Below are 14,118 nucleotides of genomic sequence, written 5' to 3'. Positions count from 1 at the left end.
AAATAAAACGATATTTTCCATTGCTTCTCTTGTTCTCTTGCTGCGTGCCCGGTGGGAGATGCCTTGTGCCCTCGCCCCGCAGCGCTGGTGCTGGGGGGGCTGCAGGGGAGGTGTTTTACATGGATCCGGGCAACGTGAACGGGACTGGCGCAGTGTCACCCCCACAGGTCCCGCCCGATGGCCGCAGGCGGAGCGCCCCAGAGATGCGAAGCATCACCCGCCGGGTGGGAGCAGCGCGGAAACCCCCGCTGGGCGGGGCGGTTGGAGGGGGGCGGCCGCCAGGGGGCGCACTTTGCGCGGCTTTAAAAGTTGTGCGCAGCGCTGCGCGGGCGCCAGTGCGCTGTTGGTTGCGCTCCTGCGTTCTTCCATCGCAACCAACCTCCGCAGGTGCGGAGCAGCCCAGCGCAGCCATGGCCAGCGGGGGCTTGCAGCTCCTGGGCTTCGTGCTGGCCTTCCTCGGCTGGATGGGCATCATCATCAGCACCGCCATGCCCCAGTGGAAGATGGCATCGTACGCGGGGGACAACATCGTAACGGCCCAGGCTCTCTACGAGGGGCTGTGGATGTCGTGCGCCATGCAGAGCACGGGGCAAATCCAGTGCAAGGTGTACGACTCGCTGCTCAAGCTGGAGAGTAAGTCGGGGTCGTTCTGGGGGGCGGCGGCTGGGGCCTATGGAAGCAGGGGTGGCCGTCCCATCGGGTTTTTTCTATCGTACGCTGCTCGGTTTTGTCGGGGCTCGGGCTGAAGGGCTGGGAGCAGGTGTGCCGGTGCCGTCGGGCTCTCTCCGTATCGCTGACAGCGTGCCGACAGCGCTAGGTGTAATAAGCTGGGGCTGTTGCCCTATGGAGTGTTAGGGCTCAATCTCACTGAAGCTGCTCCGCCTTGCTACTACCTGTCCCGGTAGTGGGACAGGGTGTAGAGCGGGGTGATGGTGTAGGGCTCAGGGTGACCCGTCGTGCTGAGTTTGCTTTGCCTCGTTGTTCGTCTCATCGGGGCTCAGGTGCGTGTCCTCAGTGTGGTAGGACCTGGCAGGGCTAGGGACCCGCTCTCTTGTCTGTCCCCAGAGCAGCACTCAGGAAGGGGGTGTCGGGTCCCTCGCGTGTGCCGTGAGTGCGAGAGAAATTGAGGCAGTAGAAACCGGCAGGGACTGTTTTTGTTGGGCTATGGCTGAAGTTAGTTAAACAGCAAAGTTAATTAAAACACTACAGAAATCAGCTTTTCAAGCACTGGTCCTTCTGCGTTCTGTTCTTTTTATTCTGTTTAGACGGGATAACTTTGTTCTCTGGGAAATGTTACTTGGGAAAATCACCGCTCCTGCTGCGGGGATTTTAGGCACAGGGCTGGCAGGTAAGCTGGCTCCCAGCCCAGGCAGCGCTCTTTGCGGCTTCTAGGCAAAGCAGTCCGCCCAGGTAATGCCAGGTCCTTTGTCCCGTCCAGGGGTGGCTGCGCAGGAACACAGCCCACCCTGCTCGATAGTGGTTGTCACACTGAGCTGTTACCGTCTCGTCTGTTTCCGGAGGATTGAGTGCTGGGGCAGTTTCTTGAGCTGTAGTTTATGCTAACATCCAGAGGGGCTTCAAAAAATAATTCTTTCTCGATATCTTCCTAACGCTCTCCCCCCCATAGCCGGGACCAATGGGATCGGTTTATCCTGGAATGTCTTCATCCTTCTCCCTCCCTAATTAATATAACGCTAACCACCACCTTGATCACTTTCTCTTTTCCAAAGAAACGGACGTGTCGTTTCACATAACACCACAGGTAACCCCCCCCGCCGTGTCGCTCCGTGATGGTGCCCATCTTCACTGCTACCAAACACCAGCAGCGTCTCCTGTTCCCTCAGCAATGTGGGCCTCACAGGTGCAAATTACGCCCTTCGGGAGCGCGGTCCACCCATTCAGCCTCATCGAGGTGCAGGGCTGTGGGTAATCAGGGCTGGGCTAAGCACACGGGGTGCAGTGATACTCAGATATAAGTTCAGCTTTAAGCCTTTTATCTCGCTTCTCGGGGCGGGGGGCGAAGATGCCGATGGGGATGAGCAATCTCCGGCTGTCCCCTGAATCGGTTGCGAAAGGTAAAACTTGCCTGGGGGCTTTGGCTGCAGCCCTTTCTGCTGTAAATGAGACTGCCTGCAGAACCAAGTTCCGAGCCCTGTCTGCATACCTGCCCCGGGACCTCCCGACCTGCCCCATTCAATAGCGGCTGCTCCCTCCACCTTTGTTCTGCGGACAACGGAGGCTCTTCCGAAGCTTCGAGGGGGAGTGAGGTTCCAGAGGCTGAGCCTGAGTCGTTAACGCAGTCCTTTATCCCCTTACAGAGGCCCTGGCCTTACAGGGACCTGAAGATTTCCAGGCAGCATAAGAAATACAGGAACATGGGGGGGATACTTTCTTGTTTAGGAAGGTCAACAAAGGTTTTAAATGCTCTTTGTTTTTGACACCCCAGCTTTCTCAGGTGAACCTCTCTCATCTGAAAGGACACTGTGACTTATGCTGTTTTCCTTTCTGTTCTCCCCTTGAGCTCTTTGGGCAGTGATTTGTTATGCTGTTTTGGCTGGAGATGTGACCAGCTCTTACCCGGTTTGGCAACCTAACCCTGGTACAGGTGCAGCTGTGCAGCAGAGCTCCCTTCCTGTATTCACTGATGTGGTGGAGATACAGCAGTGTGGGCTGTGGAACTTCTCCTGGCTCTGCTTTCTTGCCAGGGCATCGTGCATGTGCTCAGAACCAGGTGTCTGAGCCTCGTGCAGCGATGGGAGAGGCTCTGATCCTGCAATTACTTTGCCCACATAGAAAGGATTGACTCTCATCACCTGCCGTAATTCATTCTTGTGGGAGCGGTGAGAAGTTTTGTCAGCAAGCTTGTGGCTATTTGGGAGCTCTTCCCATTTCTCTATGTACACCCATGCTTGCTTGGGTTGGGTGTCAGATGGGGTTGGCACAAGCTTGCCATGCTTTATCAGTCAACTGAGGGGCCTTCAGCTTTCCATGTGGCTGTGCTGCTGGAGTGCACCATGCTGGCACTCCTCCCGCACTGCATTCAGCTAGGGGCTTATGTCAGGCTGGGACATGCTCCCATTCAGGCAATAGAAAGGCTGTGTTTTGCTAGCTGAGGTGAAAAGCGTGGCCACATGTAGACATAGAGGCAGAAAAAGCCACCCTTGCAAACAGGCTTTGTTGCACATTGTTCTTGTAGCCCTCCAGCATCGTCCATGGAGCTAGGTCAGCTTTGGGCTCCTCCAGGTCTCAGGGGAATGGAAGCAGGCAGGAGGCTGAGGGATGCCTAGGCTTTAGCTGTGGAACCTCTCAGACCTACCAAATTGATCTTGCGCTCAAAGCAGAGGTCGTTCTGGGTTGTGCTTAGGCTGTTCCAGCTGGAGATACACCATCAACCAAGTGATGAGTTGCGTGGAGATGTTCCATGCTTGAGACAAGCTGAGACTCATCTGCGACTTCATCACCAAACCTAGTAGATCTGCAATGAGCCTTTGTGCTGCAGCCCAGAAAATAAACAAGGGTTTGGATGCCCTCTGGGTCAAACAGCACTATGGCAATGTGAAATCTTCCCTCCCACATTACCACTCTAGCTGAGCATGTTCCAGGAGCTGGGGAAGGGGGAAAATGATGATGGGGGGAGAAAAAAAGGTTCATCCCCAGCTTGCTGCAGCTCTGCTGGTGGTGGGAAGGGGGGGGCTGTCAGACTGGTCTTCCAGTTAGCAGAAGGGACAAGGATGTCCTAATCCTTTGTCACCTCTTTTCATCTGGAGTAAGCAAGTAGAGCCTACCAGTGTGTGCTTTCATGTGGGTTAAGGGTTAATTTGCTCCTGTGTTTCTCAATCCATGTTCCTGCCTCATGAAAAATCATGATGGAGTGATAAAGCAGTCTCATTTGTGCTGTGCTTTGACAAGGTAGAAGGTTACTTGGAATGCCACCGAAGCTGTTCTTGTTCGGTGCTGTGTTGTGTCTGTAGAGGGGATGGGAGTCTGTTGCAACACAGTGGCTTTATTGCTCTACAAGCAGCTTCTGCTAAGCAGCTTTAGTAGTTAGAGTTAGTCTGCTACTAAATCTGTTGGTAAGAGAATTTCCAAGTTTATGGGAAAACAGGCTGCGTGGGTCTCCTGACCGAGGTTCGGGAAATGGTGGGACTGGGTTGCTTTGAGTCAGCTTTCCTCTGCTGTTTGAGTGGCAGTAGAAGAACCTTGAACCTTATTTGCTTTGGAGTAGGCAGAGTGCAAGGCCTCTGTTGCTTGCTCTTTGTCAGCATTCCCATTCAACAGGGAAGCCTGGCTCTGTTTGAGTCTGCATTCTGCCCAGGTTCCTGTGTGGATTTGTGATTTGGAGGAGACCAGATGGGAACATCTCATGGTGATAATGAGCATGCTGGGTTTGCAATGGATTTGAAAGCCTTCAAGCCATCAGCAGGCTTCTTGGGTCCACCACCAGCATGGCTGTAGTGTAGCAGGTCTTGAGCTGCCTCTGAAAGTCTCACTACTTGCTCAGATCTTCACCTCGCTGCCTGCATCCAGGGAGTGATGCTTCTGTGCTGGTGAGGCACAGCTGCAGGACTTCAAACCCAGCTCTTTCAGTGAAATGCATTCTGTTTCAATGGAATCCCAGTAGGAAGGCTCTGAATGCTTGGCTTGCTTTTGAGGTGGATGGTGTAACATGCTGCTTGCAGTACAGGGCTGTATGTAAGTCTTCAGGAGATTCTCTTGCAGAGATTAGAGGAGCTGCGCAGCATCTTGTCACCTGTTCTGCCATCACTTTGCATGGATGCCCTTGGGAAGGAAGAAGTCCATACAAAGTATGCAAACAAGGCACTCAATGAGCATCCTGTCAGAAAGCTATCTGCACACAGAGCCATAACAGCAGTTTTGCATTACAAAAAAGTCTCCCAGTAGTTGTGTAGCATAGGTGATATAAACAGAATAAATAAGGAAGTGTGATGATTGAAAAATGACCCCAGTTCGGCCTTTTGTAACCAAGGAATTGGCAGCGATTATTTGTGTGATAGTAGTGAGAAGGGGAAAATGTGAGTTACGCATCAGATAAAACTGTATTGAGTAGTTTGTCCAAATGCCATTGTAAGTCAAAGCCGTTGGACAGCACGTAAATAATGTTGGTTTCAGTGTGTGGGTGGAACAAGTAAGAGCTGTATATCTTACCGTGGCGTGTAGGATTCATGTTTAACATTTCTCAGTAGTTTTAAGACTCTTGACAGTGCTTACTGCTTTCTTGCCATGGACATTTTCAGAGCCAGGTCTCAGTTGCTAACTAGTAATAAAAAGGCTTGGCTTCTGAGTAAACAGTGGTTGATACTGACAAAACATGGCAATCTGACCTCTGCTGATAGTGTCTGGCCAGCCTGGTGTGGGGCTGCTCTGTCCTAAGGGCTCCTGGTCTGTGGAGTGGGAGTTCTGGGTGCCACACCACTCTGAGGGTCCTGGATCACAGGGGAAATCCTGCTTCTCTCCACTCTAATGCAGCTAGAAAGTTGTTGTAGAGTGCTGTTGCTAACCTGTCCTGTTTAGCAGCTTAAGATAATGCAGCTTAATTATATCACTTTTAAAGCACCTGGAAAGGCCCACGCGAACAGCAGAGCTAATACTAAACTAGTGCTCTCATCCTCAGGATGTGCAGCTTTCATTAACTCCATTGCAAGCGAGTACATAATAACTAATTGCTTGCTTTATCATTAACCACAGTGATGTACTGCACACACTGCAGAAGTGGTGGGAAGGTAAAAAGTGCTGCAATATCACACTGCTTTGTTCTTTGGTTCTCCAGGTTTCCTAAATGATTTCTCTCCCTCAGTGGATAAAGCAGGGATGAATGTGCTGAGGGTGAGGAGCATTCAGGCTGCTGCTGAAAGCAGGCAGCCCCCCGGAAGAACTCTTGCAGACTGTTTCCTTACCTTGAGGAACATGTGGATTTATTTTCTTGTTCAGCTACTTTTGCAAAGCTGGCATGGCATGCACCCAGATAACATTCCAGAGGGGTTTTTTTAGCTTCACAAAAACTGTACAAGTTTGAAAGAGTTGGATTTGGGGCTTGATTTTTTTTTTTTTTTTTTTTTTTTTTTCTTCAGTAAGACTAAGTCCAGCTTACTGCAGACTTGCTGGAGTGATTTGGTGCTGCTGCAGAAATGTCCTTTCCCATGTCAAGTATGAGTGAATGGCTCCATCCAGCCTCTCCAGAGCTGCAGCTGTTGTGTAAGGCTTTGCCTTAAATGTATGGCAGCTGAATTGGTTTTCCAGGTGGCAACACATAAGCAAAGTCTTTATAATGGCATAATTATAAGCTAGGAGCTACTTTTTAATGTATATTCTCTAAGATTGGAGAGCAGTTTCTTCAAGAATGTCTTCAGATACGGTTGTTGTGATTTTTATGCTGAAGTGATAAATGGTTTGCAATTGGGTTTCTGCAATCAAAGCAGCAGATGGGTTTTGCCTCATGCCTGGGTGGTGCAGAGATGTATCACCTCCCCCTTTGGAGAAGGTGAGGTGTCACTTTGCCAAGCTCATGGTGGGATGTTTCCTAAGAAAGCTGTTTCTTAGGAAAGTGTGTCACTTCCTATTGCTCTATGTATTACTGTACTGCATTGTTTCTAACAGGTTTTGTAAGCTACTCCCAGAACAGCAGGGTTGTACTGTGTGTGGAGACTGGTCCTTATTTGTTTTAAAGTAGAACTAGAGGCCAGCAGCTTGTTGGCTTGGCTCAGAAGAATTTTCTTGCAAAGCACAGTAAATAAAGCAGCACCAGGGGATAAGTGTGTGTTCCGCAACCCTCTAGGACTGCACTCCTGGCTGTGCAAACTACTTCAGGTTGAGCCCAGAGACTTTTTGTTGTGTACTAGCTCCGATGAATGCATGGTAACAGTGCTGTGGGGATGTGCTGTGCTGACTGAAGGGTTTGCAGGTGCTCTGTGGTACCTCTTAGGCTTAAATCATGCCCTGCCAGTGATCCCAGACTTATAGAATGCATTGGTGTGTGCTGCACACCTGGGAATGGATTATAGAGCTAAAACAGTATGTGTCACACATTGCTGCTAAGTAACTCATGTCAGGGATAGCTCTGCCTTAGTCACAGTGCTCCTGGGAGCTTGCTCCTGTGATTATCCAGCCCTGTTTGCTTCCAGGACTGTATATGAAATGGTGTGCTGTTCAAACAAGCCCAGTTTGCCAGGCAGTAAAAGCTCAGGCTAATTCTTCTGCTGCTGCTTGCTCTTCGTTGTTCTGTCACCTGAAAGTTTTAATCAGTAGTGACATAATTTCTAAAATTGGTTTTCTTTCATTATCCATAAAATCAGAGTTCTGTAGTAAATGTGTTATGGTTAGTGTGCTGTCAGGTGAGTTAACATAAAGGCAAATGCTGGATAAGGAAATAAATCAAATCTGTCTGCTGAGAACCCAGGCCAGTGTGATCTTTGCCAATGGGAGGCATCGTCCTCTGCTACAATTCCTCAAAACCAGAAGAGGTTCCTAAGACATTCTGTATTGAGTCTAAGTTAAATACTTAAGGACAAAAAGTTGTTCACTTTTCCGGGGAAATTTCTCTTTCTGTGGCAATAGTGATTTTTATTTTAATCTTCTGGGACTCGCTACTTTTCCATTTAGAGTCTAAATCAGCATGGAGGTATTTGTACAAAAGATGGGTCTTGGAGGTGTTGAGCAATAAAGGGCTCCTGCTGTCCGCTGTGGGACTATTCATATGTATGGTACTATTCGTATTAAAACACGCTAAATGCTTTGTCAGGGTAGGGCCCAAATCTGAATACTTCTTTTGATAAACAGATATGTCCTTCCCATTGAGATTCAAATGATCCGGGAACAAAAGATGTTTGAGGGTAATTCCCAGGTCATTTCCTGCATACCGTGTTACCCCTGCATGTTAGAGGAGACTGAGAGTCCTCTGATCCTCATGCATAACAGTCCTGGAGCTTAAAGCAAGAATCTCTTGGCTGTGTCCGGTGTAACACCACAAAGTGAATCCTAGAATCGTTTGGAAAAGACCACTAAGACCATCAGTTCATCCCACCCCCCCCATCATCAGCTTACTGCTAAATCATGGCACTCAGTGCAACCTCCACCCTTTTCTTGAAAATCTCTAGGGATGGTGACTCTGCCAACTCTATGACGAACCCTGGGAATCTGAGTTCCTGTATTCTTATTTTGTATCTTGAGTTGTCTTTGTGGTAACACAAGCCCTGATGTCGTGCAGGCAGCCTGCAGGCTACACGAGCCTTGATGGTGGCCGCTATACTCCTGGGCCTGGTTGGTGTGTTTGTTGCTGTGACTGGCATGAAATGCATGAAGTGCATGGAGGACGACCAGGTGAAGAAGATGAGGATGGCTGTGTTCGGTGGGGTGATCTTCATCATTGCAGGTCAGTAACATTACAGTTATTTAATAACAGATTGGTGTTTTTCCAAGCGCTGGTTCTGCTGCATGCTTCTGTTGTGATTTTTTTTTTTTTTTTTTTTTTTTGTTGACTGTTTGTTACTTAACAGTAAACGTGGCATTGTGTTCCCTCTATGTGCAGGTCTGGCAGCACTGGTGGCCACATCATGGTACGGCAACAGAGTGGCTCGAGCCTTCTATGACCCTTTCACCCCCGTTAACACCAGGTACTGACCCATTTGATATAATGCTATAGTACAGCATGGCAGGTGTTTGGTTTAGTTTTGGGTGGTGGTGGCACAGAACACAGGAGGGAATTACAACTCTTGCTCTTTTCCTTGTTTCTCCCCAGATTTGAATTTGGATCGGCTCTCTTCATTGGCTGGGCAGCTGCTTCTCTAGCCTTGCTGGGGGGAGCCTTCCTCTGCTGTTCCTGCCCTCGAAGTGAAACCTCCTACCCACCCAGTCGGGGCTACCCCAAAAATGCACCCTCCACAGGGAAGGATTACGTATAATGAAATGACGAAGAGGAGCCACCAGCACTGGTAGTAAAAGCATTTGGAGAGGACACTACAATGCCGCTGTCCTGAGCAGAGTTCAGACTCTAGGTTTTGCCTTCCTCTTCTCCCAGAAATGTGTATATTTTTATAATCCTCTTTGCTACTGGACATAACTTCTCCTTTCTCTCCCAGCCCGTGGAGGAAGGCTAGCCTAAGCTTGTAGGTATTGCCACTGGAAAGATTGAAGCCTCCAAGCTTGGGTTAAATTTAGTATTTGGGAGTAAAAGGGAAAATGATACTGTTTTTAGATGGATGTTGGTGCTTTTTTTTTTTTTTTAAAAGTTTTTTTTAATTAAAAATAGATGGTAACAATTCAGTCCCCATATCCCATTAAGTTAGAGCCCAGCGTGGTGTGTGTAGAAATCAAACACTATATACAAAGAGAAGACCAATAGCTTAAGGGGAAACATAATTTTGGGGAAGTGACTTTACAGGTAGGAATGTTTGAAGAGATCTAAACTGTTTTTATACTGTTACTGGTGTCATCTTCAGCACCTTCCTTTCTGTGCAAAGGGTCTGATACAACTAAATTGCTGTGACTTAAACTAAAATCTGTAACTGTATGCATGTGTTGTTGGCCAACAACAAGATGTAGTGTAAGACAGCCTGGCTTAACTGTGTGTCATCTTTTGACAAGATCTGGTAAGATGATTGTGTATTGGCCAAGGGCTGTAATACAGCTACAACAGCTAGCAAACTCCCAACCAGCTGCAGGTCTCCCTGGTGCCAGGGAAGAGGTAGACAGAAACAATCCCCTGTTCTCACTGTTGTCTCTGGGGCTGCTGTGTTGTTCCTTAGACTCTGTTGTTGATGGTTATTTCTTGATGTTCTTAGCCTGGCTGAGCTCAAAGCTATATCCCCATGTCTGTTACAGGTCACCTTTTAACAAGTGTTGCCTTCTTTTCCTTCAGTCATTCCAGTTTGGGCTTAGTTATAAGTTACTGATCTGTTTGCCTTATGTGGCTAAAAAATGTTAAGCCAAACAATGCAGTGCCACTCCCTGATGTTTCCCCATGGATACCTCTTGTACTGTCATTTGACCCTGTCTTTACTCTTGCAAATACTTTCAGTCATGATATGAAGGCAAATTCCAAGGAAACTGACCTGAGGGTTATAGCATTTTCTTTCAATCCAAGCTTGCCGAAGAGGGAAGAAACCCAGCTTTGTAAAGATGAAGCCATCATTGCATATTAAGTCCTATATGACAATGCAGCTCATGGGTTGCCACCCCTTACCCTAAAACCAGTCTGTCACCAGTGCCTGACCAACACTGGTAAGGCTGGCTGGAGATTAGTCTGGTGTTCCTAAAAGGATGATATCAGCTTCCAAGGCTCAACTTTGATTTATGTAAGGATGGAAGCTGGTTGCTTCCAACCAGGCTTTATAATGGTGAATGTGTTCAGAGGCAACAGGTATCTGGGTTTCTTTTGTAGACAGGGAGATCTGTGTGCAACCTCAGCCTTAGTGCTTCATATAAGCCTTGTACCTCTGTTTGATCTGACTCTGCAACATAAATCAAAACTACTAAAGAAACCAAAGCATTTGCTTCAGGCTTGATCTGATGTTGACCTGTACTTGAGCTGGGTCACATGGCTCCTACTTCTCGATGGGGAATTGCCCTGTGCACAGTGGGACCTTGCGAGACCTTGTACCTTGTCTTAAGGGGTGGCAGCTCAGGTCATGCTAGAGCTGCTGAGGTCTGTGCTTTTGTATTTGCATTAACCCTGTGCCAGGGAGCAGATGCTTGTACTGGGAACTTGTATAAAGTGTTTAAACAATTTCAATAAATGGATTTTTGTAAGGAACGACATCTGCATTGTTTCATTTTTTCTTACATTTTAAACAGTACTTGGACAGAGTGTATGGAAGACAGGAGTGGCACTTGTGTTTTTGGGAGCCTGCCTGCCGAGATGGAGCACATAGGTGGGGACAGATCTTCTGCAGTGAGTCAGGCAGTTGCGGCCTCTGGCACAAACTCACCCAATAATCTGCTACAATTGCAGCCTCGGAACCAGAAGGTCTGCTCCTCGGCAAGGCAGACTGCACCCTGGGTGGAGCAGGAAGGGGCAGGGAGAAGGCAGATAGCTCCCTGCAGGGGAGTGGGAGCTGCAGGAATGGGGAAGGGACAGGGTGTGGAGCAGTGGTGCTCCCAGGAGGGATGTTCAGTGTTTCAGCAATGCATTCTCTGTTTATCTGGGGAAGGAGATGTGCAGATGTGTCTTCTGTGCAAGATTTTCTTTTTCCCCCTTGTTTCTGCCTGTTTTGGAAACATTTCCATTTTTTGTTACTCTTGTGTTCATCCTTTCCATCATTTCAAGTGCATATGATGAGAAGCAAACTTCATTTAAAGCCTGTTTCTGCACTCAAGGAGCTGCCTACTGTGTTCCTTCTTCCTGCAAGGGCTGTTTGCTTTTGTGATACAAACAAAAGGAATAGAGCTAATTAGGCCTAAAGCTGGCAGAGCAAAACAGACAGGCATGTGGCTGAGTGAGCTTGCAGTGCCTGGAGCAGACTGGTTGCCTGGCATAGTTTGGGATCTATGGTCATTCTTATTCCAACCTGTCAATTAGTCAAGGATTTCCATTGAGATTATTTTTTTCCCATGTTTTTGTGCTCTCTAAGGACTTTGCAAGTTCTGCTCTGACATTTGCTGTGCAGGAGTAGGGGCCTGGGCAGAAGAATGTGGAAAACAAATTATGTCACCTACAGATAAACAGTGGGATGTTCCAGCTGTTGGCATAGATAGGGCACTGCAGGAGACTCACACCTGTGGAAGACCAGCATAAGATGGTCAGAGGCCAGCTTGTTTGTTTGATATACTCTCAATTTCTCTTGGTTCATGGGCAAATTGTCATTGGGAGATAAGGTTTGTGGGGTGCTATCTAGCTGACTGGAAAGCCAAGGTGAAGTTTGAGGGGAACCATAACACCATATGGCTCACAATCCCAGGTGAGGGGTGGTGACAAGATACAGTATCTCTTACCCAAGGATGGAGATGAGCTGAGGGCTGAAGTCCCACGAGGTCTGCTTAGTTGCCTTTTCAGAAGTCATTCAGACATCTATGCTGTACTCACAGAAAAGGAGTGATGTGTTGGGAGAATTTCCCATTGGGTCTCAGTCTTTGCATGCGATTCTGACATCCCGCTGCTGTAGCCATCTTGTACTGAAATGATGGTGTTTGTAGAGACAATGGAAACTTTGCTGCTTGGCATCTTCCACTTTGTATTTGTTACTCAGGTGGTGCTGTAGCTGTGAATACTGAATTCTGCTGTCAGTGGGGATTTCATGCTCGTTAACACTGGTTGAGTATTTCAAAGAATTGCTCGGGATGTTTTTGGAATAGCATCAGCCTCTTGGTTGTTTTGGCTTCTGTAACTCATTTTTAAGAAAACCATCTGTGCAAATGCCTTAATCAGGTTCAGCGTCTGATTTACACAAACATTTCTTGTTAAAAAAAAATTTGCCCTTGTTTTCTGTACTGCTCTGAGAATACATATAGTGCATTAAAGCATTCAAAACTCTGACAATGGAGAGCCCAGAAATAACCAGTGGAGCTGGTGATAGCTGATGATAAGAAATGTTTGCAAAATACTCATATGAACTCAGAAGTTTTTTTTAATGGAGTAAAAGTAGCTTTAAGCTTTTGGTAAGCCATACTACCACATTCAAATAGACTTCCCTTTCTCAGCCACTCTGCTCAGGTGGCTGGTGCTGGGGGAATACATCTGCCCTTTACAGAGCTGGGCCAGGGGTGCTCATTTTTCAGAGTGCTGCAGTTATGTGCTCACAACAGCCATTCACCCAATTGGGTGTCTGACCTGAATTTTGTTTTTCAAACTCTCATTTGACTGCAATACCAAAAGTTTTGCAAGGATTTCCTCATTCCTGCTACCCCACAGGCTGCTCAGTTTGCTTGGTTGCTATTCCCCTGCTTACAGCAGCCCAGCCTGTGATTGAGAACTTCTGCAGCCCATTGCTTTCCACCCTGCCTGCAGTCTCTGCAGAAGCCTTGCACACTATGGCATCAGCATCACTGAGCAGAAAGTGGAAAACACTCCTTTGTTAAGCCTCATGTGCTTGATTGGAATATATCCCAACTCCTACAGCTTTTCCAGAAAAGCCCTGCCTGGATTCCTAGCATGCTGTGTCAGGGACGTGGTGCTTTTAGGGTCTGTGGTTCCTACAGTGACTTGCTGAAGACACCAGGAGCCCCTGACCATGAGAACCCGTGGGTACTTCTGTGGGTCTGTGCACCAGGCAGCCCGTTGGCTTTGCCCTGGGCACAAGAACTGCCTTCTGTTCCTGCCTGATTCATCAGTCAGTCCCAATTTTGTGTCAGGGACCTGACTTTTGATGTAAAGTTTCCCATATAAAGGTTTGTTGTTTTTATTTCAATTTTTGCCTTGCCCAGGGCTGCCAGACTGGGCTGTGGCAGTGTGTCACATTATGGGATGTTGCACAAGTTCTTTCTTAACCTGATGTGCTTTCACCACAACATCACAACTCTGGGAGGTGCACTGTGGGCTTTTGTCCAGGAGTCACAGAATCATTTTAGGTGGAAAGGATTTAAAGGCCATCTGATTCAACTCTCTGCAATGAACAGAGACACCTGCAGCTCCCTCAAGTGCTCAGAGCCCCATTCCCCTGATATTGGGTGTCTGCAGGGACAGGCACCCACCACCTCCAGGCATCATGTTCTAGGAAGCTGGAGGATGTCTCTGCTCTGACAAAGGACTGCGCCTTCACATCAGGCTGAGAACAAATAATCTCATCACAGCTTACAACATGCTCTAGCAATCCCAGTAAGGACTCCCAGAACTGAGAGCTACAAAACCAGCCTTTCTCTGTGCCCTACAGTTTACAGACAGCTTTTCATGGTGAAAAAGCTGAGACCACAGTACAGGAGGCAGGGAGGGGAATACAGCTGGTTCCAAGCTTTCTCACTTCTTTACCTCCTAGGAGGCTCAGCTACCCAAAAGCTGCTGTTATTTTTAATGTTATTTTTAATTTGCAAGTGGCACAGAAGGTCCAGCAGGTGGGAGGGTGGGATGCTGCACTCCCAGCCCTGTGCTCCCGCCTGCCCCGTATCAGTTCCCCAGCAGCACAGCAGCAGGGGGGCTGTGAAAACAACTTCAGCCAAGAGGAAAAAAAGCAAGAA

At 47.9% G+C, this 14,118-nt stretch overlaps 1 protein-coding gene across 1 annotated transcript; it reads left to right on the top strand.

The window, feature by feature from the left end:
* The first annotated feature begins 337 nt into the window (after nucleotides 1-337).
* CLDN1 (claudin 1) lies at nucleotides 338-10,765 on the top strand. Its single transcript, XM_042878467.1, has 4 exons — nucleotides 338-633; nucleotides 8,222-8,386; nucleotides 8,543-8,627; nucleotides 8,753-10,765. The coding sequence occupies exons 1-4, from the start codon at nucleotides 411-413 to the stop codon at nucleotides 8,913-8,915; spliced, it is 636 nt and encodes a 211-aa protein (XP_042734401.1). The 5' UTR covers nucleotides 338-410; the 3' UTR covers nucleotides 8,916-10,765.
* The last annotated feature ends 3,353 nt before the right edge of the window (nucleotides 10,766-14,118 follow it).

Source organism: Lagopus leucura, unplaced genomic scaffold, assembly GCF_019238085.1.
Source record: "Lagopus leucura isolate 7727_CA_CO unplaced genomic scaffold, USGS_WTPT01 Super-Scaffold_100021, whole genome shotgun sequence".
NCBI lineage: Eukaryota > Metazoa > Chordata > Aves > Galliformes > Phasianidae > Lagopus > Lagopus leucura.
Note: the sequence above shows the minus strand (reverse complement) of the source record. Positions and strands in the feature narration are given on the sequence as shown.

What these genes read in the sequence shown, in the direction of transcription:
- CLDN1 (XM_042878467.1), top strand. Translation starts at nt 411, where the DNA reads ATGGCCAGCGGGGGCTTGCAGCTCCTGGGCTTCGTGCTGGCCTTCCTC. An exon ending in GGTGATCTTCATCATTGCAG is followed by an intron (nt 8,387 to 8,542) that starts GTCAGTAACATT and finishes CTCTATGTGCAG; the next exon opens with GTCTGGCAGCACTGGTGGCC. An exon ending in TTCACCCCCGTTAACACCAG is followed by an intron (nt 8,628 to 8,752) that starts GTACTGACCCAT and finishes GTTTCTCCCCAG; the next exon opens with ATTTGAATTTGGATCGGCTC.